The 26,621-nt window shown below is 33.8% G+C and overlaps 1 protein-coding gene across 4 annotated transcripts in view; it reads right to left on the reverse strand.

Annotated features, from left to right (window-relative positions):
- The window catches only part of PTPRK (protein tyrosine phosphatase receptor type K), a 487,814-nt gene that overhangs the window by 8,173 nt on the left and 453,020 nt on the right, over positions 1-26,621 (reverse strand). Inside the window, exons 15-28 of one of the 4 annotated variants that reach the window (XM_045842702.1) lie at positions 25,656-25,816; positions 23,782-23,817; positions 22,022-22,033; positions 19,579-19,763; positions 17,794-17,881; positions 16,713-16,789; positions 16,501-16,518; positions 13,915-13,951; positions 12,459-12,556; positions 11,562-11,678; positions 6,562-6,716; positions 4,311-4,446; positions 3,924-4,073; positions 2,839-3,012 (exon numbers count right to left, since the gene is read on the reverse strand). In XM_045842702.1, coding sequence (XP_045698658.1) covers positions 2,839-3,012; positions 3,924-4,073; positions 4,311-4,446; positions 6,562-6,716; positions 11,562-11,678; positions 12,459-12,556; positions 13,915-13,951; positions 16,501-16,518; positions 16,713-16,789; positions 17,794-17,881; positions 19,579-19,763; positions 22,022-22,033; positions 23,782-23,817; positions 25,656-25,816 — 1,444 coding nt within the window. Of the gene's footprint in view, positions 1-2,838; positions 3,013-3,923; positions 4,074-4,310; positions 4,447-6,561; positions 6,717-11,561; positions 11,679-12,458; positions 12,557-13,914; positions 13,952-16,500; positions 16,519-16,712; positions 16,790-17,793; positions 17,882-19,578; positions 19,764-20,983; positions 21,198-22,021; positions 22,034-23,781; positions 23,818-25,655; positions 25,817-26,621 lie in introns of those variants that run through there. The other 3 variants (XM_045842699.1, XM_045842700.1, XM_045842701.1) reach the window with 3 other exon arrangements.

The raw sequence follows: 26,621 nt of genomic DNA on the forward strand, positions 1-26,621 counted from the left end.
AGGCACAGAATAACAAATCTGAACCACTGAAATACACTACAACTGGTAATTAGTTGTCTGATGGTAAGATTTTGATGTCTAAACAGCAAATCATGTAAGTAATTTAAGTTTTATTTTATTGAGAAAAGTAAATAGAAAAATAGAGAAGAAGAAACTAAAGAACTTCTTGAGGTTAAGATCCTCCATGAGGTGCCTATCAGGCTGTTTCAGTTTTCCAAAGGTAACCAATTAGCCTGATAGGCTGAAGGTAAAGCCTCTGGGGTATGTGTATGTAGGTACCTCTCTATCAACCATCTGCCAATCTGTAATACATGTAACTGCTTGCTTCTCTTCCATTCCAAATAAGAAAATCCACATATGCTTCAGAATCATATGCTTTTACATCATCTGGATATTATAGCACATTTTGTACATCTTATAATCTACTTCCCTTAATTTTCTGGGCATTTTTAATGTATATCAATAAACATGATCATAGTTTTAATCATTTAATAAAGGTTTTTCAAGTGCCAAAGAGTAAAAGCAGTGTATTCCTTTGCTCCACCTAAGAGAAAATGGGCCCTAGTTTGCCAAGTGACCCTTCATTGGGACACAGTATATTATCTCTTTTAGGGGCTAGAAGGAGGGGCTAATAAAGGCAAAGCTCATCTAGCCTGGATCTCTAGAGTTCTACAGATTGATGTTCTACACTGAAATAGAAATGTACATATATAATGACTGAAATTATTAAATCATGTAATGTATTCATTAATAACTTAAATATATACATTTAATAACTTAAACTAATGATTTATAAAACAAATAATTAGATTGTTACCTGAGATAGATTTCCTTAACGCTGATAAAAACTGTCAGTGATCTCCTAACTCATTTGTATCACACTACTCTCAGTCCTCTAAGTGTCTTAACATCTGTGTAGAAACTGATCCTTCAAATTCATTGATCCCACTATTTGGGAAATGCTGCTAACCATGGCATTTCGCTCCATGGAGGACTTGAGGGTAAATGTGAGTAGATGGTTATTCACCTCGCTGCTTCTAAATGACCTCAATGTTTTACACAGCTGCACTTGCAGCTGGAGTGAGTCCCTCCTAAGAAAGCAAGAAGTCTCATGAGAAAGGATCAGAAGAAAGCAGGAAGCTTTCCTTTCAATGAAATGCCTGCTCCATGGGAAAGTAAGTCAAAGATGTTGATTGCTGTTTGCTCATCTTTTTGAGTCAGAGGAGAGGGGAGATGGATGAGGAAGAGGATAGGGAAGACACCAACGATTTCCCATTTCTTTCCCCCTTATGCACAGGAGCACACCTAAGACTTTTAAATCACAGAATCCTTGGCCTTACCTCCTAATCCTTCGCAGGCATGGCAAAAGGGTGTATAACACTAATGATGGGGATGGATGGGGGAAGGGAGGAGGCAGTGTTGACCAGTGCACCCTGTTCTTGTAAGCTAAATCAAACCTTACTTTTCTGAAGCCCCAACTATACTGCTAAATACACAGGGCAGTATCCACTGTGAAATATATTTGTTGACTCATAGGGAATTAAGCAGAGAGTAGAACCAGAAAGAGTACAAGGTTCAATCTTCAAATTAACTAGAAAACAACCTGGAAATCAGGGAAAATTTCAGAGATGCCTAAGACAAAACTGAAAGGCATCAATAGCTTTCCTTCTTCTCTTTTCATACATCTTTTTTTTTCATTTTCAATCTAAACTCAGAATTGAAAGGTCTTGAATATTTTCTCTCTATATTTAGTTTATTTGCCTTTCCAGACAACTAAAAGGAGAAGAAATGGTACAATGAGAATCCAATGTGATTTCAGTGAAAATAATTAACAGGTGGGCAAAACTCTGGTCACAGACAGATAGGAACTTTCCACTGGAGCTTGCCTTTAGGATATTCTGCTCTGCAGATTAAACAAAAACCAAGTTAACTGGCTGAAAGACTAGTCCTAGAGGTAGAATGGTTTTTTTCAGAAGCTAATTTTTGAAGAACATAATAGGAGCAACAACTTAAAAAGCTTCATTATTAGTCACAAAGGGATGATCTCTGACTTCTAATTTCTCCTTGCTATGGTTCCAAAAGCCAAAAGGCAAAAGCCAGAAATGTTTACAAAAGAAGGTGACAAAACTGTTTAAAGGCATTCTGAACCCTGACAGTCATTTTGCTTCTTCCCAAGGTAACCAAAGCAAGGTGGCTAAAGCTGTAGTCTAAAACTCTCTTTCTCTCCATGTTGTTCTGTCTGCAGGATGCTAACATGCTGAGTACATGCTTTTCCATCTACAGCTTATGAAGAGTGCAGTGGGGCAAGTCAGTTCTTTCATTAGGATATATATATTAACATGATATCTTCCATGTCTTTTCCAGTTACTTACAAATAGTATCTATTAGCTAAGGGCCAACAGAAGAAGTCAGTTCTAAATTATTGGAATAGTAAATGCCAGAGATAAAATTTTCCCTAATTAATATAAATTTAGAAAGATATGGCATTCTGTAATTTTTAAAATTCCTTCTTAACTATATTTAAAATAGATAACATGATTTTCTTTTCTGAAAATAATTAAGATAAAAACTCTCACCTGCAGATATTTTTTGTTCAGAATATAATAATTGATAATCAAGTTCCAAATTTACAGTAAAGCCTAAAACTTATCATTCCTAAGAATCCTTATAGAGGAAACTCAAAAGCATTCTCACAATTTTGTATTTCATCGAACATTTCCAATTTTCCTTTATAGGCCATTTTAATTTTCTTGGACAGGAAACAAGCCAGTGTTCATTTTCATTGCACTACGTAGCTTTTTGTGACACTTTACACTAACAAAGAAAGCAGTATCTTACATCCATAAGAGCAGCATTGATGTAGTTACTGCTCTCTCCATCAATTGTAATTAAAAAAGGCAGACATCTGTCAGGTGGCAGCATGTCCATGAAGCGATTCTTGTCATGGTTCCTTGGCAGGCATGCTATACTGCAGTCTTCGGCTTGTAGTCGAGGGGTGACTGAATTCAAAGTCTAAAAAGAAAAGGGGAACCCAAGTTAAAAGACAGTGACCCATTTAATAGCACAACACAGATTCATCAAGTATTTAGGAGGCCAAGTGAGGGATTTGTACAACTCGATGGCACTTGCCACTATAACAGGCTGATAGACTTTGTAGTTAAGCTAATGACACTCTTTCTTTGTAAGAGTGACAAAGAAAAAATACATGTACTGTACACTGTGCCTCTTCTTAAAAGGCAAAGGGAACCTAGGCAACACAACTACCCACAAAATGCAATCAGACACTCCCAGGATGATAACCCATCATCAAAGTTGGAAAGTGTCATTTATGAGGACATCCGGTGTGCCATACTTAAAGACAGGCTGTGCTATGCTGGCAAGAACACTGAGTGAAGAATTGAAGGATTAAGTTTCTAGAAGTACTTCTGACTTCATTGTCACATCACTGTCACACACCTTCATGGATGCTTTAAGGGAAATATAAACATTTAGGGTATTTTTAGAAACAATGTTTAGCACAAACTTCACCTATTATTACTAAACTTCACAACTTAAGCTATTATCACTAATGTGCTTGATCTCATATTTTGATTGACACAGGCCAAAACGCATTAGACTGAATTTTAAAAAAGGTTGTAAAAATACACAAATCACCACTAAAACTGACTTTTATACCTTTCCCCCATTCTCTTCCCTAACTGAGTCTGAACTCATTTGCCCTTCATGATACAGCAGATATCAGCTCATTAATACAAAAGTGACTGCATAATATGTATAATGAAAGAGACAGTCATTATATTATACTTACAATTGGGTCAAAGGTTATAAATTTGACCCGAAAGACCTTTCTTAGAAGAATTAATAATGCCCAGAACAAGTCAAAATAAGTTGCTCATAAAAGAGGCCCTAGAAATTGCAAATACCTGGAATTCATCTTTGAGATGTGAAGAGTTAGTCTGGGAATCTATTCTAATCATATCAAAATATGCAGCTTTAAATTCACAGACAGGTATGGCAGTTTCTCCACATAAGCAGGCTTCTAAAATGGCATCATGAATAAAAATGTACTGTTCCTATCAAAAGAAAGAAAAAGAAAATCTTCATACCATTTTAATAAAATTTATTTGTCACCAAAGGTAGAGAGAATACAGAGAATTTTTCTCTATAAGGAAATATTAATAAAAATACCAATATTAAACATACCAATATTAGTTTGATGAGCTAATACTAATTCTATGTAAAAAAAAAAACATTGATCCATTGGAAAAATGTTAAAACCCACTAGAGGTAAATCAACAATCAACACATACCTCTGTTTGGACCATATTGATACGACGAGATCTTAAGGCTTTGACACAGTTGTAGATATCAACCACACCCTCCCTTTCAGCCATATCCAGCATGATATCGATCACGATGTAGCAGCCAGTTCGTCCAGCACCAGCACTGGAAAAAATTAAACAAAAGAATTGCAGGAATCATGTCTATGCAATCTTATATAAGGATCCTTTTGGCTTTCAAACATGTGGGATTGAATTAATTAACAAACCACAGGGCATAATTTGTACATATCCTGTAAACACTTGTTAATAAACAAAAAAAATTTCCTGTGGAGTATATGGTTTGGTATCAATTGAAGATTAAAATAAGACTTCCAAATTAGATGATACAACTTTATAAATAAAAATTATTTTTATAAGCCACATTATATTGAAAATAATATATACATGTTGTTCAAATTCTGTAGCTCTTACATAGTCTTCATTTTATGAAAATCAAGTACACATAATTTTAAGTTCATAGAATTATAATTGATCAAGGAGTGGACTCACACTTTAACATTTAACCCCCAAATAAGGACGTTAACCCTCAAGTAGTTGTGGGTCCTCTGGAGAAATGGAGACTGCTGGCTCTCTTAGTCAAACAGACTCTTGTAAGCACCAAGGTAAAGAACATGAATTCCAAAGCCTTTAAATGCGAAATCTGAAAAGCTACAATGCAGGAGAAAATTCTCATGAAGAGGGTGGGGGAAAAGAGTGGTTATCAATGGGGAGGAGACCAATAGTAGAATATTTTAAATGGACATCTGAAGAAAATATGAAAATGCATTGCTAGGCATAGATATTTAATGAATTACTTGAATCATAATATGCTGTTGGCATAGGTGATTTTACACCTTAGGACAGCTTCTCCAATGTTATGTATACAAGTCAATGGAGGAAACAAGATATAGTTGGGATTTTTGGAGGGGAAATTCCCTTTGTAGTCTGCAACCTTGTTTACATAAATTCAGAGACACCTGAGTTTAAGTAGAAAATGACACTTCTGTTTCAAGAGAGTATCTAAGAATCTTGGAACACTTCTGAGGACACAATTCATAGGAAAATAAACCTCTATGATAAGACAACCCTGAACTGAAAACCTATTTATCTCATCTCATGCTATCTAAATGCATAGATAGATTATTCACATTATTTCTTTATTGTCCAGTCACTTTTCTTAAACTCACTGTTCTTTAAGGAATTTAAGTGAAAGATACTGTGAATATCTCTTTCTTTTCCCCCCTTTTCTTTCTCTCGCTCCCTCTTTTTTTTTGTGCCTACTGTCTCTCAATCACTGTTCCCAGGGTTTGAGACAGGAAAGTAATTGAAGAGTCCATCAGATTTCTTGAGTAGGATTGAATTAAAATTTTTTTTCAGGGTACATAGTATCCGATTCTTATGAGATGACTTACTTTTACTTCATTGTCGGTGTTTTTTTTTCTTCTTTTCTACATAGTCATTTAAATTCTGAATAGGTTGAATTTCAGAAAGGAAAAAATATGCTTAAGTATAAACTATCATGTGGCTTGGAGGAGTTAGTATTTGAGAATGGTATGTAGCATTTAGGAAAAGACTTTCAAATTCAGTATATATTTTTTTGTTCACATCTCAAAATGAGGCCATGTAATTTGCTTTTAGTATCTCTGAATGCTTATTTTAAGAGAAGCTTCTAATCAGAAGAAAGTCTGGATATACTGTTCATGTTTTTCTGGCATGTATTTACTGGATCTCACTGATGTCGTTTTCAAGGTCCTCCAATAGATGTTTTTTAAAAAAAGTCTTAAATAGCTGTTTTATAGCACAAATTCCTGTAATTTAGGCCATTCAGTAACTCTGTATGTCTCAAATTTAGTTTTAAAAGCTGGGATTCTATTGGGAATTTACTAGATTGGCAAGAAATCTCTATTTCAACTTACCATTCCATAAAATATGGGATTTACAAAAGCAATAAAAAAATCCCCCAGCAAAAACCAAAACACAGATGTTGCCACTGAAAAGTAGTTTCTACACTCACAATCGTGGACAACACTATACACATTAGAATGAACGTATTTATTTCTTAAGTTCCTATTTTATATCCTCCTTATGGCTAACTTTTATATTATTGCTGTTTTACTAATCTGTAATACATGCAAGCTGGAATTTTGTATACATGCATTAGTTTGTGCTTAAAAGCCTTATGTTTATACTTTAAAAAAGCTGGCTGTACACAGTCATCGCCACGTGGACCATCACTCACCTGCAATGCACAACGATGGGGCCAGCGCTGGGCGGGTTGGAGAACTTGACTCGCCGGATGAAGGAGAGCAGCCCCGTGGCGTGGTAGGGCACTCCGTGGTCAGGCCAGCCGGTGAAATGGAACTGCTTAACTTCCCGGATCTCATTGTAGCCCCTCTGCGCAAACATGTAAACAGGTGTTTTTAGATGGTCCCAAATCCAGTCATAAAACACAATCAGGAGTACTAGACCTGACTGACAATGAAAAAAAATGAAGATTTTACCAAGATCAGACTTTGTCTAAAAAAGGATGCTGGGCTGATACAGCTTAGGAGCTTACGTTTATTGTCAGACAACAGCCACAGGAAGAAAATTAGAAGTCTTGCTCAGTTTTGTAAGTCAGGGTAAATTTTATTTACTCTGACAGTTTGCTCCTTAGTGGGAATGGAAACACATAAAATTAGGGTAAAGGGAAGAAATGGGAAAGCTAAAACGCTGCCCTATTGACCCAATGCACTGAGTACTCAAGTAATTTATAAAAGCAACTTTCTAGCTTCTCACCTCACAAAGAGATTTTAATGCCTCGCTTATCCATGTTGAAAATGGCTTTGAAGCATAGCATGTGGAGATTTTCCAGCAGAGTGCTACTCTAGATTGGTTTATAAAAAGATAAGGACAGCTAAACTATTCTTCGGGCGGCCTATTTTTCTTAACTCTGCAATAATTCAGCACACAGAGTATTATTTATAGTAACAAAAATACAAAATAAAGGAGGTAAAGTATCTATTGTTGTGCCTCTCTCATATTGGGCTAATTTAAGAGACACCTTTAAATGCACATTTCAAAGCTTTTCCCTTCTTCTTTTTTTTTTTTTTTTGGTTAAAAGAAGCCTGTAGGTTGTAGTAGTGCAGCTTGGAGCACACATGAAGTGCTGCAGAGTTTATTTTTCAGAACCCACCTTTGTAGCAAAAATACCAAAAACTGAAAAACAAAACAAAACAAAGCAAAACCCCTACTATAGTCTATATAACTCCAGCTTTACTGTGACCTCTCGGTCAAATGTCAATGTCTGTTGTTCGAAAGACAGGATAGGTAGAACAACTGCATGAAATAAATAAAACAAATTAAGAAAGTTTATGTTTTGATTCTATCCTATATAGACCAATATGACGAAAACCTTGGAAGCCAGTGATCATGTCTTATTATATTTTTTAGTTCCAGTTCTTAACACAACACCCTACAGAAAGCAGGGCTCAGCAAGCCATTATACTAGTGACAATAATAAACAGCACCACGGAGTCACACAAATGGAGAAATCCCTTTTGTTACTACTTTCAAAGGCAAGTCTAGTGCTGATTCTAGATGTTGCTTCACCTCTTCCACATTAATCCTTTCACCGTAGTTGCTATAGGGCCTTGCTCCTTTTAGTAAATATTAATATCTGCCAGCACAGGTTCCCTTGTTGTTCTTTTTATTTAATTTTTCCAAAGTAATTTTCAAATATGTGTTTTTCACAAAAAATCACTCTTTCCAGTTCTAAATACAAGAAAACATATCAAAAATAAAAACCCAATGACGTTCCAATTCGTACCGCACCGAATCCCTAATGTGGTATTAAAAACAATTACACACAAGTATACGTGGGGCCTGTGGCAGGCCTCCATTTGTTCACATCTTATTTCATGTCTTTCAATAGACTTCTGTGTTTTTTTTTTGCCTAGGACCTGTACCTTTCTAGAAAGTATATTTCTAGAAACTTATCTATATTACTATTGTTTATTCCTAGATAATATATTCCTAGATACTTTTTTATTATCATGAAAGATACTTTTAATGTCTACCCTCTGTTTATTGTTACCATAAGCTAGAATTTGTGAATATTTATTTTGAATTAGTTGCTTAAATAAGTGATTATTAGTTAATATTTAAAAATATTATTGGTAGTTGTCTTGGTATAAGATCATTTTATTTAAAAATAATTTCATCTTTTCTAATAGTAATGCAGTTTATTCCTTTTGTCTTATTTCATTTGATAGAGCTTCCTAAAATGTTGAATACTAGTGAGAATAATTATCCACATCGCATTCCTGATTATAACAGCAATGCCTTTAATTTTTTACTCCTGAACATGCATGCTCCTAGTTATTGTTGAAACACCTTTATCATGTTTAGGGACTCTCCTTATTTTCCTAATATAATTAGAGTATTATTACAAATGTCAATTAAATCAAATTAAGTGCATTACAATGTCTATTAATGAAATAACATAGTTTTGTTCCTTTAATGCACTGTTATAATGAAATATTCTGCCACAGTTTTAATATCTTTGTATTCTTAGAAAAAAATCATGATGGATCATGTTATGATCTTTTCTTAGTTCACTTCTGGATTCAAATTTTCAGTATTTCATTTTGAAGTTGTTTCAAGTATGTTCTTGAATGTAATTGGTTCAAAAGGTGTGGCATGCACACTGGAGAGATTGAGATAAAAAAGAGAGGAGTTTCTTTATCTGGTTCTGTTATCACAGGTATGCTAGCTTTTAAAAATATATTTAGTTGATTTTAACAGTTTTCTATGGCCTAAATGATTTGACTAATATAGGCATTAATAATTCTGTAAATGTTAAAGAAACCTCAACTATGAAACCATAGTGCAATTTTAATGGTAAATTTTAACAATTATTTTATTTTCTTCTATCATTTGTTCAGGTTTCTTACTTTTTCTGAGTTAAGTTTAGGAAGTCATTATTTTTTAGCATATCAGTGTATATAGATGAAAATCTGCACCTCTAAGTTTAAACAAAATATATTTATAACTTTCCTAATAGCAAGCATAACTACAATTATATCCTTTCTATATTTACTAAAATTGCATATTTTTAAAAGATTTATTTTATTTTACTATTTGTTTTTAGAGACGGGGGGCATAAAGGGTGAGACGGAGAGAAACATCAGTGTGAAGTTGCCTCTTGTGTGCTCCCTATTGGGGACCTGACCTGCAACCCAGGCATGTGCCCTGACTGGGGATTGAACCAGCCACACTTCGGTTTGCAAGATGGCACTCAATCTTCTGAGCCACACCTGCTAGGGCTAAAGCTGCATATTTTTTTGATTGTTCCTGATTCTGAATCAGTGGTTTAGTTAGTCTATTGATCTTTTCAAAGAACTAGATTTTTAATTTTTTTTGTTTATTTCTGTTTAATAGTTATTTCTTTATTTTATTGATTTTTAAAGTTTTGTAGTTTAATGATTTTTCATGTGATCTAGATTACCTTTAAAGATTGAAATGATTTATGGATATATTTTTTTCTTAGAGGATAACTTGTAGGAAATTTTGGTATAAATTGTTGATTACTACAGTATAATTTTAGCTTTGAGGCAATCATTCACTCAGGGATTATTCAGAAGAGGTTTTGGTGATTTCTAAGAGCCTAATTTGTGGGATCATGGGTTAGTGATTTGTTATTATTTTCTATTGGATTTTGGAAGCATCTTGAAGTTTTTGTTATATATTCATGTTTCCTTTATAAGTTCACGATTGATTTTCATAAAATTTTCATGAATAAGAAAAATGCATATTCTATATTCTTTCTTTCCATAATAATGAGGTCTAGTTAATCATTAAATCAAACTTGATGGCTCCTTTTGAAATCTGTATCTTTGATTATTTTATTGTACTTGATTTGTCTAAGAAATTTCCATACTTTTTTAGAGTTGTGATAATCATAATTATGTTATTCTGTATAATGCTACTTTTAATATTTTCCCTAATTATTTTAATGTGGGTATAAGTACTTATAGATCTAGTTTGTAATATATGCTATTTCTAGGCCCTAGACAGGTAGCTCAGTTGGTTAGGATGTTGTCCTGATACACTAAGGTTGCAGGTTCAATCTCGGGTCTGGGAACATACAAGAAACAACCAATTAATGTATAAATAAATAGAACAACAAATCAATGTCTCAATGTCTCTCTCTCTGTCTCTCTCTCAAGTCAATACATTTTTAAAAATGCTATAGCTAGATTATAAATGTATAATATCTTCCTACTGCTGGACATGTACAGTCAACTAAATTTTCCAAGAGTATACATGAAGTCATTGTATTTTAAATACACACCTTATGATAAATTAATGGAAAAAAAATTCTTGGTGAAAGGACACCAGTATTTTAAAGCTCTGTAGATATACAGAGATACATATGCAACAATGGTATCGCAGCAATGTAGTTCATTGCTTCTGTGTCTCACTTAAATGTCCTTACATTGCCTACTTTGCTTTAGTCTTTCTGATCCTGTTAAAAATAAAAGTCAGATCATGTTACTCCTGGGCTCCTAACCCTTCAATGACTGCCTGCCTTCTTTTGATACAAGCTAAAATCATCACAATGGCTTACAAGGGCTCACTTATCTGGCTCTGTGATTTCTCTGACTTCATCTCATATTTCTGTCTCATCTCTGAACGCTTTCGACTCCTGGCTGTGTCTCATTGTGACAGGCATACTCATGCCTCAGGGTCTCTAAAATGAATCTTCCCTCCCTCAGAAATATTCTTCTCTGGGCTAACTTCCCTGGGATATAATAGTTAAATCACTCACTTTACTCCCTCACTTTCCACAGGCCTTTATTTGCAGGCAATTTTCTCAATGAGTCTTTTACTGATCATCCTTTTAAAATTGTAAACCATTCCTTCTTCTACCTCAGCAATATTATCTATTGTACTTCCATGCCCAACATCATTTTTCTCTGTAGTACCTTTCATAGTATATGATGTATTTGCTTTATTAATATTTATTGCTTTTCTCCCCTCAACAGATTATAAACTCCACAAGAGCAGGGATTTAATGTGTTCCAAGGGTTTGAAACATGCCTTGCACACGATGCCTTGCTCTTAAACAAATATTTGTAAAATAAGTGAGTAAAATGGACAGATTTATAGCATAGTCGAAACATACCTTAACAGGAATTTTAAGAGAAAAATACATTTCAATATTCATTTTTTAAAATAGAACGTTAGGGTGCCTACCCTTTCCAGGGTGAAAGTCCTAACTACATATTCAGCAAGTGGTTCCATTTCCACACAAGTTACTTTGAAGTCGCCATAAACTTCAGTATCATCAGGCCAATACTTATAGCATTTAACCTAAATGACAAAAAGGAAGACATAGGTTAACCTGAAAACCTAATACATAACCAATATGATTTAATTTGAGTGGTAACTCTTCATGTTGCAGATAAAATACAGTTTAAAAAATCTAGCACAATATTCTCCAGATCCTAAGCCAGTCAGAGAAAGAGAAATACCATATGATTTCACTCATATGTGGAATCTAATGAACAAACTGAAATAACAAGCAAAATAGAGACAGATTCACAGATAGAGAGCAGGCTGACAGCTCTTGGTATGGGGGTGGTTAGATGGTGGAGGGATTAAGCAAAATAGGAAACAGAACTCACGGAAATGGACAACAGTATGTTGATTGCGGAGAGGGGATTGGAGGGGGTATACAGAGGACAAGTAGTAATGGAAAAAATACTATAAAAATAAATTTAAGAAATAGTTTGAAAAACCTATAAATGAGACATCATTTTACATATTACACATTAAAGAGAAAGACTTTGTATTATCTCATAAAAATATACAAGCCTGACAATGTAATTAGATTCCAGTAGAAAATCAAAGCTTATTTTATCAATAAATGAGCAATCAAATAATTTCTCAGCAATCAAGTTTCACTTAGGGAATCAAGCACTCATTTGATAAGCTATGACTATAATTTTTGTTAAACAATTGAACGATATTCTATTTTAAATTTTTTATGGTTTGCTATTCAAATTATACTCTTGTTTTATAGCCCCCCCCCCTTAAAAAAAACCCAAAGAAACAAACACACACAAAAAACGAACACACTTTTTTTCTTACCCGGCCAACCTCAACTAAATTTGTCACCATCACAATGCAGGCGGACTGTTCTTGCCAGACCATCCTCCAGAAATCATATACTGTTTCATGAACGGGGCCTAGCAAAGAATTAATTTGAATATTATATTATCAGAGATTTTTGATAGTTAGTAAGACATTTGGTAAGTTAAAAAGTGATGTAAACTAAATAAATGGAAAAGAAAATTGAAGGTCGAACACAAAATGTCACGAAAAGTACTTCCAATGCATTTCCTATCTAAGTCATACTAGGTAAAAGTACAGGCATGTGCAAGTTTGTTTGTTTTATTTGCCATCTATGTTTTTACTTCCCAGTTCAGAAAGAAATATTGGTTTCTAGGGTATTTATATCTAAGTGATGTCAATACATCTTCAAATATATATGAAAACAGGATCATGCCATCACCAACCAAAAAGTACACATTGCCAATTAAAATTATATGCATATCACTTATAAACAGTGCATGCTGAGAGGTTAATGAAGACATGTCATACATACAGGACACATCTTAATCTTACAGTATAATCTCCAAACTGCAAAGCATCTGCTGGGCTTCACTTATTACCCTAAAACTAGAATATTGTTCATCATGGATGACTTTTCTAAATTTAAATAGTTTACACAAACTCAATTACTCCAAAAATATGTGAAAACACTTATAAAATAACCTCTGTCAAAGAGTAATATAGCTTTTGTTTTACTTTCCTCTTTTATACAGTAGATATGCAGGTTTTTCTTCTAACAACCCATGGCCAATTTTGAGAGATAACTGAAGGTGTCTTGTTGTTGATGTTAGGATACTTTTATTTCCCAATGTGCCACTATAACAAATTTCCCCTACTCTTCTCTTATTTTCCATGAAGAAAGAAGTTGACAAGGTTCCCTTTAGCCCTATGTTTTGTCTCAGTCTTGACTTGCAAAAAAATTGCTGGAAGATAGTATAACATCTCATTGTAACGATACAGGCCTTGGGTACTATTATTACATTTCAGGCTCATAGCCTGCTCCAGAAACAAGGTACCTTATGTAAGGCGAGGCTTCCCTTGCTTTCAATGAAAATAAGTAATTCCGCTGCCCAGCACTATTGTCTAGTACTCTGAGACATCAGGATACCAAGAACCCAGTCACAAAAACTACCACCAGCTTTTCTTACAGTTGTAATTAAAAACTGTACTTGAGCAACAATAAAAAAATGATAATTAATAAATAAATCAATAAATCACGCTTATATATACATATGCTCACATATATTTTGTACAGATAAAACAATTTGTATTATACAAATGAATGAATGAGTAGTGTTATTCAGAAGGGACGATCATTTATCTAATTGACAGATAAAATTGCAAAAAACAAACAAACAACCCCCCCCCCCCCCAATATGGAGGGATAAGCAAGTTTGGTTGTTCTATAACACTCAAAAAGGCGAAGTTTTACCTTGAGTCGCAATGTAGTGGCTTGGTCTCTGGTAGCCCTAAAACAGGAGAACAAATTGGTCATAATTTTACATCAGTGTCAGAAATAAATGAATGAAGGCATAAAAAGATGAAGACAACCACCTGTTAAGATTAAGTTATAGTAAAAAGTCCAGAAATGAGTAGTGAACTCATAGTTCACTTCTCAAACCTATGTTATCTGAAAGGTAAAGATAAAAAAATAAATATTTTAAGGGCTCTGATTAGAATACATATTGCACAGTTAAGATTTGTTTGCTAGGGATTAACCTCATAGATTTTCTTTGGTTTCACTAAAATGTTTATGCCTTCATGTTAATCTTTAGTCATTCATTCCTGGCAAAACTGTGTTCAAAAAGACCAATTCTCATTTTATCATCCAAAAGTACAACACACTGCATTACAAATGGACAACGACATATTAGAACCATAAAAAAATAACAGAACATTCCAATGTTAGAGCTGGACAATGCATGTGTGCGTCAAATCAAAGTCCTGCAGTGATTTTACAGAGTATTCCTATTCTGCTAATACATTCCAGAATCTGCCAAAAACCGTTTTATGTGTGCTGATACTAATATAATAATTTACACACACACACATAACTATAGGTACACACATATATAGGAAAAGAAGAGTTTTAAAATATATATCTTATCTTCTTTTTTAATATGCCAAGACCTCTATGTGGTTAAAGACTTAATATTGTTTCAATAAAAAAGTTATTCCTGATAAGGAACAAGCTGTTAGTTGTTATCAATTGGTTTCAATTCCAATGGATCGTGAGTAGAAAAAATATTAATGGTATAATAGGGTTGAGCTTTGGGTCTGTTGTGTATTTACCAGAGCACTTTAGTAAAAAGCCTTGGGTACAATTTATCCACATTTTGGGTGGGTGACTCAGTACAAATGCAAGTGCATATAAACTGAAATCTCCAGTCTAAAACTTGATAACATGAGCATTAAGTTACTGCAAATTTGGAAGTTCTCTGTTTCTAAATACACCCACATAGCACAGTATTTTACGACTTTTTTTTCAAGCTCCATAAGCATTTCATCTCCTGCTTTTCATGAAAAATTTACCAATTGCAGGAGACATCTTTTAAATATAATAGTCTAATAGGAGTGGGAAAATTATAAAATTGTGTAATAATCAGCCAAAATACACTGGGGTCTTAACAGAAATGCTGTATAAAACAGTCTCACCGTTAACATGTGAATCACAAAGTAGCATTATAACAAGGCTCCAGTGTATTATGTCTTGGCAGAAAACCAAGGTCAAACTAAATTGGTAAGAACAAGTATGAATTTGTCAGAGAACTGTTAATGTGTTTTATTTTAAAAAATAGACCAAGAGCTTAGTTTTCCATGTTAAGGTGTCTAGTAAATTTAAAATATTGAATGAGAGTAAAGTGAGGGTCAAAAATTTAATCAATATAATAAAATTTATTCATTCAAAAATATAAATAATTACAATCCACAAAATAACTATAAAACATGAACTTAATATCATAAAAAATATTCTTTCTTTTGGTAAATTAGAAAATGTTGGCTCCTAAATTTATTACATTTTATAGATGTAAATGTATGCATATATGCTGTAATACTTGATATTTCTACCTTTTGCCTTCCAAATAATGCATATTTTGAACTGATTAATTTATGCACACCTCGATTTAAATTAGTTTAAAAAATAACTAAAATTAATGAACACTTAATATGTGTGAGGCATTGTGCTAAAAGCTCAACATGAATTACTTCATTTAATTTTCACAAAAAAGTGGTAAGATTAAAACTATCATTACCCCCACTTTAAAGATGAGGAAACTGAGGCTCAGAGTGATGAAATAACATTTCTATGATTTCCAATGGGATTTTGAACCAGGAAGCACAAACAAAGCCTGTCCCTCTTATATGTAATGTAATATATTGCTTCCTAAACAACATTTTATCTATCATTAAAAAAATATTTTCCATTAAACAAAGAATATATGTGTAGATGTGTTTTTAAGTAAAATTTAAGAATAGAATATATGATTAAAACAAACTTTTTCACTTGTATGATTTGATATATATGTGCGATATGTGTACTTGACAAATGCAATTTGGTAATTATTTTGCCTAAGTAATTTTAATACTTCACAAACCAATACCATATACCACAAAATAGTTTCCCTACCCATTATTCACATCAGAAGTCAAATGTAAAAAGTAAAATTTCAGAAACACTAACACATCATACTATCCAGCTTCTCACATATGTTTGGGGAAGGGTAAGAATAAAAGCCAGAAACAGAAATCGTCAACAAATAAAACTCAAGTACGTAAGAAACTGTCAAGAGCTAAAAATGGTCCTGTTTTTCTAAACATAGATAAGGGAAGGAGATAAAAGAGATCTTAAGACATGTAAAGGAGTTACAAAGAAATGAACATAGATATACTGTATGAGGCTAATTACATGAAGCATGCAGAGAAAGCTAGTAGTAAGCATTAGTAATAACTGTAATTAAGAGTAGTTACATTAAATATTTATAATAGGATACTGTTATTTACATATAGTGGTACTTACATCCCTGTACAGCCATATCTACAGCCCAAACCAAAGTCAGGTGTGAAAGAAAGCACAACAACGTCAGTAAGTACTAGGACGTAGAACAAGGAAAAGTGTACAGTTTGTTCTTTATTTTAAAAAGCTAGCAATCACTTTATAGGTAATAACAAGTAAAAGATTCACATATGCAAGCCAACAAATTGGGCATACTGAACTATAAAAATACTTACATCTATATAGTTGGCATTAATGTAATCTGAAGAAGGATCATCCTCGACAGGTTGCAAAATTACTCTGGAGTGATCATCTAAAATTTATAAATAATAAAATAACAGCTATTAAATATCCCCCTGTTCTGACACAATGCCACTGGTAGAGACTTAGAATAATCCAGGATCTAAATTTTCCAAGACTCCACTCATTTGAAGAAATTCAAGATCATTAATGGTCTTATTACTTATTACAATTGCAATAGCATTCTATTAATAAAGTTTTACTGACTAATATCTGCATAGTTAGGAAGCTTTTAGAGGACACGATAACTAGTGTCTGGTGAATCTCATGGACTTGTCCAAGGAACTCAACTTGCCTTGACTCCTATTTTCGCTTCTTAGATGTGATTTTAAAGGGCTGGGATCTTTCTGCCTGCGCTTTATAGCAAATGAGCCAGTGAAGTAGGAAATGGATTTTGACCCTCTGCCCTAAACTTATTTCTTGAGCATCAAGATTAGTCTCTGATGTATTCATAAGAAACTTTAAAATAATTTAAATTGAAAAAAGAATGGTCAAAGTAAATAAGTAGCTAGTTGCAAGCTAAATTATGTTACTTCCCTCAGCTCTTCTGTGGTTTCATATTATGTTATTTATCCATGTACACACATTGAAGAGGTAAGGAGGAAGAAGTCCCTAATGAGAAATAACACGGAGCAACTGGAGTTCAGACAGATTCCAAGGGAGTAAGTTTGAAGGAGGTCATTTATCACTGAAAAGATTTTTCTTTTAATTATTCTGATATTCTCAGTCATTTAATAACACCCTGTGCATTTGTGTGCAAACATAAAATCACACAGAACTATCTCCACAGGGTGAAGAGTGTGAGTCAATTTAATTAACAAGGATGATGACAATTTCAATGTCATTACCAATAGCCAGTGCTATTTTAATATTAAGTAGGTTATTTTATAAGGAAATGTGACACCCTCTGGGATTGTCTTAAAATTTAAAACCATATAAAGAAGAATTGCAACTTACTGTTTATCATTTATGCACAATATTTACAGTATATTCACCACAAATTCTATGAGAACTTACATGCTATAATGTTTCCATATCGGTTTTTTGCTCTATTTTGGTCTTTTTTAGCTACATCCCATGATGCCGACTGTCCTTCGAAGAAGCTCTAGAAAAATAAAAGGAACAAGCAGACTGAATTTAATTCCTTTTCATGAATCAGGTTTGTCTGTTCTGAAGACCAAAGTAGTAATAGCCACTGTCTTGGGGAGGGAGTCCTACAGTAGTAAACAAGTTCTATTGTCAGAACAAAGCTTATTTGCTGGACTCCCATTGTTCATCTTGGATTGGACTGAGTTCAAATTAAGGACAAGAGACAACTTCAGAAAAGAAGGACCTTAAAAGTATTTCCAATTTAAGATCGCTATAACTTTGTAAGAAAGAGGTAGAGAAAGCATCAAAAACTTCAAAACTATTTTTTAATGAGTTATTTTTCAAACGTGCTTCCTTTAGCATAATAACGGGGGGGGACTTGTTTTCCCCCATAATTATTCATTAAATCATGTGTAGTACATCACATTTCAGTTTCTTTGAAGATCATGAAAAGGACTGAGTCTCTACAACAAGGGACCATATGAGAATTTTTAAAAAGTCTTCATCTCCAAGAATCTTGGAACAGATGAATATGTTGACTGGTTTAATTGCCATATGTAGCAATTTAAAATATGGGTATAAATTTCTTTTTGCAGAAGAGCTTTAACTTTGCTCAACACAGGAAATAGGGTCTTCAAAGAGTCAACAGTCTTTGAAGTGAGGTACACAGAAATACACATGAAATGAACAAAAAGAGCCAGCTCTAGCAGCCTATTATAATTCCTTTCACTAGTTCCTTACCACAGCATAGTGTTTCCGGCAAACATCTAAAACCAACTTTCAAAATTCAAAGACAATTGTATTCACTCCCAAACTGAGTATATAAGTAATTGGCAAAGAAAATGTAATGTTTAGAGAATTCTTCATGTAGTTGGATGTATTTTGAATGGTCGTTTAAAGTAAATTATTGCTTGAATTCTTTTACTTTAACTATGGGTGCCTGGTGGTACATGTGTAGCAGTGCATGTATGCTGTTACATGTGTGGTGGTGGAAGAGCTTCCTTCTCTGCCTCATGCTGATATTTTTCAGTAGGCAAAGGTGGCAAAGGAACTGTTCCCTTTTTGCTATACATTGTTTATTGGAACGCTTCATTTTTAAATCACTTCCCTTGCAGTTTAAATCTTGATTATTTTGGTTTGAGTAGGAAGGGGAAACAAGGTTGGCGGAATAATTTCTCAATTCCTTCTTTTGGCTTCTGAACATTTGGATTTGCAGTGTTCTGTTTTTTCTTCCCAAACACCCTCAAAACTAAGAGTGACAACTAGTATATTTAGAACACAAGACTTCGTCCCATTTCTTAACAGAGTGTTAACAAGCAAAGAGGCAAGGTAGTACCGAATGTGTAAGCCACTAGAACAATAGAGCCTGTAGTGATTACGTGGAACCCAGAGGATCTTGCTGTGGATTCTTGACTGGGGAAACAAAAGGTCTAAGAAAGTGGAGTTTAAATAATATAGTAAAGTAAATTATGGAACTCAACATTTTTAAGTTCTTAAAATGTATTTAGAGCCAGATACAGCCCCAAGAAGTACCTTGTCTTTCAATCTGTGTACTTAATCTCCCCATACACACACTTGATTTTTCACTCAAACGCAGGATTAGAGTGTCTACAGAGTATTCAAATCTTCGTTATGTTAAAGGAAGGAAATCTGTTAAATTCCACTGAGTATCACGATTAAAAATAACATTTAACATAGTACTGAAATTTTCACCTCATATTCCTCTTTGAAGCCATAGCTGTCTGATGTCTTCATGAGGTTAATGTGCTGCAGTAAGTCGGCCACCCTGATGGCTGGGTGCAGCTGTCCCGTCTGGTAAGGAGATTCCGTCCCCTCACAGAGGTAGCGAGGTACATCAAGGAGACGACTGGACTCGGCTGTAGCACTGTGGTTCTCATCTGGCATTTTTTCAGATTCAAGAACATTAAAAAAAAGACAAAGTTATCTTGTTTAATATATATCAATGCAAAGAACATTCTTAAGACCTCAAGCTCTTTCTGGTAATAGGAGGAAGGGAAAGAAATATAGTAGAGGCCTAGGGCAGCATCCTCATAAATACAAAGCCTTTCACTTCAGCTCAGGGCATGAGGTTAGAGTACATTATGTGTATTTCACCAAGACAGATGCTCTGAGATGTAGAAAATAGCTGATCCACTTTTTTAAAAGTATAATGGGAGATTTTGCTGGGTTCTTACTTTTTTCTTGTGTCTGCATTCACAGAAGTATAGAGTAGGACTAGAAGAACACATTGTCAATTGGAGAGGTATTTCATTGTTGGTTAAATTGAGCAAATTCCTTCACACCCATAACCCAACCTCTCTCTGGGCAACCATCCCACAGGGCTGCTTGTCTTGCCCTTGCGGCCTTATTATGCCCAGCCCCCTAAGGCTTCTTACCCTGACACTGCAGACTGGGAGACACGGGCATTCTACAGAAGCATCCCCTGGACCCTCTTATGTTGGCTAGCAAGGCCACATGTTATTCATACTCAATCTCTACCTCTTGGTTTTTTATTATTATTGTTGTTGTTGCTATTGTTTTTATTGCTAATATATTTGGACTCTTCTGGCTACTGTGTAAAAGAAACCAGTGTATTTCTCTGGAGCAAAGTATGGAGGTCCTTCCTCTGGAATTCTTCCTGGGCCCATCCAGGCAGAGCTACACAGCTCCTGCTTTATGTTCTCATGACCTCTCATTCTACATTCATTTCATTTATTTTATATTTTAATAATTTGTTTCCGGGTCTTTTATCTTCACTAAACTCTTCACACTTAGAGTGTAGAGACAGAGTCATTTTTTTTTATTCCTAGTCCCTGGTGCAAAGCAGTCAATAAACATTTCAATGAATGAATTAGTTAAAATCAGCTGAATCCCTTACCACCCACATTTAAGTGTAGGCCCATCCCAATTGTGTTATATTAACTTAAAATGAAAAGAAACTTTAAGCATCTTTCTGTCATAAGGAGGAAGAAAAAAAAACAAGAACATTTTACCTATGAAGAATAAATATTATTTTAATGACCATAGTACTAATCATTACAATGAGAAAAAGCATGCTTATATTTATCACATTTAAACTTACCACTTTAAAAAAATGTTTTAAGGGGTGTTATTGAGAAAAGCATTATATTGCCAGGCTCATTAACAGAAGAGAAAGTACACTCTTAGGGGAACTTTTGTTTTTAATGATAATGCATACTGTAGAGAACGATATTTAATTAACAGTGAAACATATTTCAAATGCTGGTACATTTGCCTGTTCTATCACCAACTCTACAAATAGGATATGGCAAAAAATGAATTGTTGTCCCCATGATAAACATTTTTTCTTCCTGGAGGAGGAAAAAAAAAAAGAACCCCACAATCAGATTTGTGTGCTTCTATAATTTAGCTTGATTGCATTTACTTTACTTTGTCTTACTAGGCTGAATGCATTATTATTTTTTTTTTTTGCATTTCCTTCTAAAATACCACAATGAATCAAAAGCACTCCTGATGGATTCCGTTCTGAACTAATCACCCAAATGAATTAATGCCCTTTATTCAATCTTTGCCCACCCCTCTATACACAAACATTTGATAGCAAACATAATTCATGAGATTTTCTTCTGTGAGACTATACTCAGTTGATCTATCTCTGCTAAAATATTACAACCGATAGACTGACATAAAGCATCTATACATCTCTCCTGTAAATTTAACCAAAAGGCACCAATTTGGGCACACTACACAGCTTAGGATGAGAAGAGGACAGATAACGTCAGTGAGGTGAAGTGCAACCACCTAAGGGGCTCTGTGGAGCGGCCCCAGAGCTCACACGGCACCTGCTGGAGCAGCAGGATATTTACATTTGTAAAAGGCCCAGTGAGAAACACAGAATTCACTCATATTCCAAATCTTACACAATTGTGTCCCAGTATGAAATGCTTTTGTTTTGCATTAAGCTTTAACACAGCAGTACAATGAGCAGTATTCTTTAAAATAATCACATGAATTATTAATGTCAATACATTTCCACCTCATTAAACCACCTAATAATGTGACTAGTAGTGAGAGTACATGTACTAAGCATTATCCTTATTACACATTTAAGAATAATAATTTTAAGTATTTCCTTGATGGAAAGGTTTTCTAGAGTTCTTTGCAATACACTTACCAGTAATAGGGACTTTAACCCAAAGAAGCAGTAAAACACAAAAAACAAATATATGAATTACCATGAAAAGTTTCTAAGCTCTTTTTAAATCAGTGAATAGATACAAATATCAAGCAATATTTGAAATGATTTCAAGATTGCCTTATAAACACAAAATCACTTGGATGCAAAACTATAAAATTCATGACTCCAAGAATGATGAAAAATGCAACAAATCATTTTTACATCTGATATGATTAATGAGATTTAGTTTTTAAACAATAATTTTTTAAAGAAATTAAACAACTCAACTTTCAAAGTGACATAAAATTCATAATGGCTGTTTATATGAGTAAATTTGAGGACTCTATTGTGTTAACTCCAGCCTTCCTTCCACAGAAATATCCCTTTTCACAGGGAATATTATCATCACAACATTTTAAACTTTATAGTTTTTAAAAACTCATCTATCATCTCATTTTCTTTTTTCAAAATTTTGTGGAAAAGGTATGGTAGGAATTATCATATTGCTTTACAGATAGGAAAGAAAAGACGAAAGGTATTTTCATGAGTTTATATTGCAAGCACACAGCACTGCTAGATGTGACCCCAGCTCTATTTACACGTCCTTAACATACTACTGTAATACAATTTTAACAATTAGGCAACTATGGTTTCCTGTGAGTTATTAACATTTTCATTGAATTTTACTTATTAATTGGATGCTGACAGGCTTCTGAGTGCTCAGCAAGAATGATAATTTCAGAGGCATCTGCTGCTGCCTTGCCAAAGATGACGATTCCTGACTTCTCCCCTAAACGGTCAGGCTGCCCCCTGGACAGGTCCCTCAGTTCGCTCTATACCTCTGATGGTGTGGACATTAAAGGGAGAGCGCTATCAGCAATTGAGAACACTGACTTTCTGATTCTTTTAGAATATATAATTTTAACTTTAAATAATTACTTTAGTGAAAAAGAGGTGCATTTTGGTTAACTGAGTTAGTGTAACTGTTCCAAAATATTTTGAAAATGGAAATGAATGTTGAATACATGGATAATAAAGCATGCATAAAATACAAACTAAAGTTTTATGTTCACAAGAAATTTATACATAAAACATGAAAACTGGGAGCTTTTGACACTCTTTCTGGCAATTTCTACATTTCTTTGGTTAAATCTTAACATTAGAAACACAGGATTAAAACTGATGTATAACTTGTGAACATATAAGCAAATGGTCATCAATCATTGCTGTAAAATCAGTCAAAGAATATGGTACAAACTGAAATAAAACTCATTCCATTCTTAAATATGTAATTAACTGTATCTGAAAAGGACTTATTTATTGCTAGTATTACAGGATGTCTTAGGTGTTATATAGTAACTATAATATCAGGAGAATTTAGGAACTCTCTTTCCATCAAATTCTTACATACAAACAAATTATCCAGGTAGCACTGGTCCCTGACACATGTGCATTTGGGTTCATTCTATTAACCTGCACAGATAAACATACATCTTACATTGTGGGCCACTGTACTTTTGCCCCAATCTAACAGAACCAGGAATTGATGAACATGTTGCTTTAGAAAAGCATACATCACTAATTTGAAATCTACTAATTGGGTTGATCATGGTTGCTCTCTCTGATAAGGCAATGACTATATATTTTAAATCAAGCTGCTTCCTGAACATCAAGTAATAACTCTGTTGACAAAATTATAACCCATGCAAGGAGGTGTGATCCATGCAAAGAAAAATGATGAAGTAGCGGGGCCTCACCTAACACAGCAGTCGGCACAAGTGGATCATTGGGCACTGTGTGGGAAAACAAAGCTCATGAAGGAATATGTTGCCCTAAAGGAGTATTTTACTCTCTTTTCTCCTTTAAAATATATTTATATTTTCTTAAGAAATATAATTATTAAACATGCTTTGATTAATGTATCCTGAAAACTTAAAATTCTTTTCCAGCTTGGGTTATCTCAAAATAAGAAAGGTGTATCTATAATTATAGTTCAGTATTCTGCTCAATTTAAAAAGCCAGGATGATTCAACTTGACATTATAAAGATTATAAAATTAGGGGAGAAACCCGTGAATTTTAGATCTATCAAGTGCAAAAAACTTAGAGAAATAATTACCTCATTCATTCCAAATAAATTTGATTTTAGTTAACTGTGGGAAACAGATTTAACCCTTTTGCCAAGTTCATGAGTGGGTATATATAATTACACTACCGAATCCAAACTTCCCAGTAAGATACAAACCTAGGCCATAGAAAAGTGTGGAGAACAAACATGCTCTCAAATCCTTAATGGATTAACTATTAAATAAAGTTGTTAGGGAGGTGGCACATCTATATTTTCAGGCAAACTTGCTTTCAACAGTAATTTTTTATGTTCTTTTCTATTATTTATCTTACAGTGAAATAAAAATAAAATAGATCAGAAAGACCCTATTATGATTAAAATTAAGTTAAAAATGACTATAACCTTTTTAACTACTTTGGTTAGATATGTAACAAGGGAAATAATGGGCTGCATTTAGGGCCAGTAACGCCTGACATTTTCACCAAGCTGAACAAAAGAAAAAAAAAAACAAACTTCCCTTTCTGAAAAGAGGTAAATGTATACAACCTGCAAACACTTTATTTTCTCAACTTTATCACAACATACGTTTATAATCTGTATAAGAAATAATACTTCTATTGTCATCTTCCCTTATATATGTTTTCCAAACTGAAGTAAGCACACTTCCACTGTCTGTGGCAGAATGCCCATATATACAAGGCCAAGGGTAAACATGATTTTCTTTTGTCAAGCATCAATGTTACATGAGGATTTGAAGGAACAGAGTCAGATAATTTAGCTTAAACTTAAGTAACAAACACAGGGGTATAGAAAAAATATAAAATTCACCAGAAATTTGAAATTAACTAATATTGATGGTGGGGTAATTATTCAAATCATCTGCCATTAGACAGTACTTCCGTAGAAATATTTTAAAAGCCCTCCTTTATAGATCAACATTAGGAGTTCTTAATATGGACGGAGGGATAGATAAGTTGATAGACAGATGAATGGATGAATGGATGGATTTCACTATTTCATGCCAATCCCCTAATTCAAGTAAATTTTGGACTTCACACCAGCCACTAAAGAGCATGTAGTTCCGCTTTCCCCTAGTTAATTTTTTGTTACTGAAATTCTCCAGGAGTCTATACAATATTTTGATAGAATAATTTTACCCATGCCAATAATTCTCAGAAAATGTATGATGTTTCTTATCTTACAAAAAACTTTATCTTGCACGAAGGAAGACTCAAATGGTAAAATAACTATGAATCTGACACAAATTAATTTAATGTGGGCCATCAAGTATATTAAAGCAATGACATATGATTTGGTCTGAGTGGTATATACGAATATCTCTTATGATGATATGGTAATAACATTCATGCAGGTTCAGGTTACAGTAAATCTAGTATCAAGACTGAAAATGAGTTCTTATAAATTCTATAATGTTATCGCCCTTTTTCTTATTTCTTCCATCTGTTTTTCTTACTTTCTCTCATTATTCAAAAGATGTGTTGACCATAGAGTGCACTAAAAGAGCTTTGAAAATCATGTACGAAAATTTTAATGAAGAACTTACATCTTGGACTAAAATTATGTTGGTCCATGAAGGTGATGGAAAGAGGATCTTCTGCATGCAGAGTGCTCTGATCAGCATAACTTCGGTCCATTGCATTCACCATGTGAGTCATCTCCTGTCGGGTGTTCCCCATAGCATCTTTGCGTTTTTTAGCAAGCTTGCTGCCAAGGTAAATACAAAAAAGAAACCTTAATGTGAAGCTTGAAGGAGAGTTGACAGCAGCAGTAAGTGGTTCAGGAATGTCCAAGGGTAATGATACAGATGTGGGTTACAAATAACTTAGGTCATAATTTTTGGAATTAAGTTTGACATTCAAACAATATTTGTTGCTTGCTATAAAACTAGTTTGTCATTTGGGTATTTCAACATTCAAGCTGTCAACCCCAAACTCTTATTTCTTATATTTTATCATTAAAATAGAGTATTGTAAAACCCAACTACACTTTATTAAAGCCGTAACTGAATATTTCCTTATTAGAGTTGTTTAAGAAAAATTTTAGATAAAGCTAAATTCTGGTATTCCTCTTGGATGATCAATTCTTTTATCAACTCCCATTCCTCATTGTTTTATTACTCAGTAACAATGCAACATGTGTAGCATGAACATATTTAACAATATGTTTACAACATTAATCCAAGCCTAACCTGGACAATACTTGTAAAATCAAGCACAGCTAGACATAATGCAAATACACAGGAATATATGGAGAAATTACATTCTGTATAAGAAAATTGGACATATTACACAAATGATTATAATCTTGAATTATAGGCATGGTCAAATCCACGTGGCAGAGTATCCACTATAGAAATGCCTTACAAATTAAGCAAGGCAAATGACTCAGGGGGCTTGCAAATAATGAAGGTAGACTTTTCAGCTAATCAGATAATGAAATCTTTATCTTACATATCAAAGATATGAAATACATTCTGATTCTCTGTGACCATTACACATGAAATAAAAAA

Source organism: Phyllostomus hastatus, unplaced genomic scaffold (assembly GCF_019186645.2).
Source record: "Phyllostomus hastatus isolate PE091 unplaced genomic scaffold, TTU_PhHast_1.1 phas_contig_40, whole genome shotgun sequence".
NCBI classification, from domain to species: Eukaryota; Metazoa; Chordata; class Mammalia; order Chiroptera; family Phyllostomidae; genus Phyllostomus; species Phyllostomus hastatus.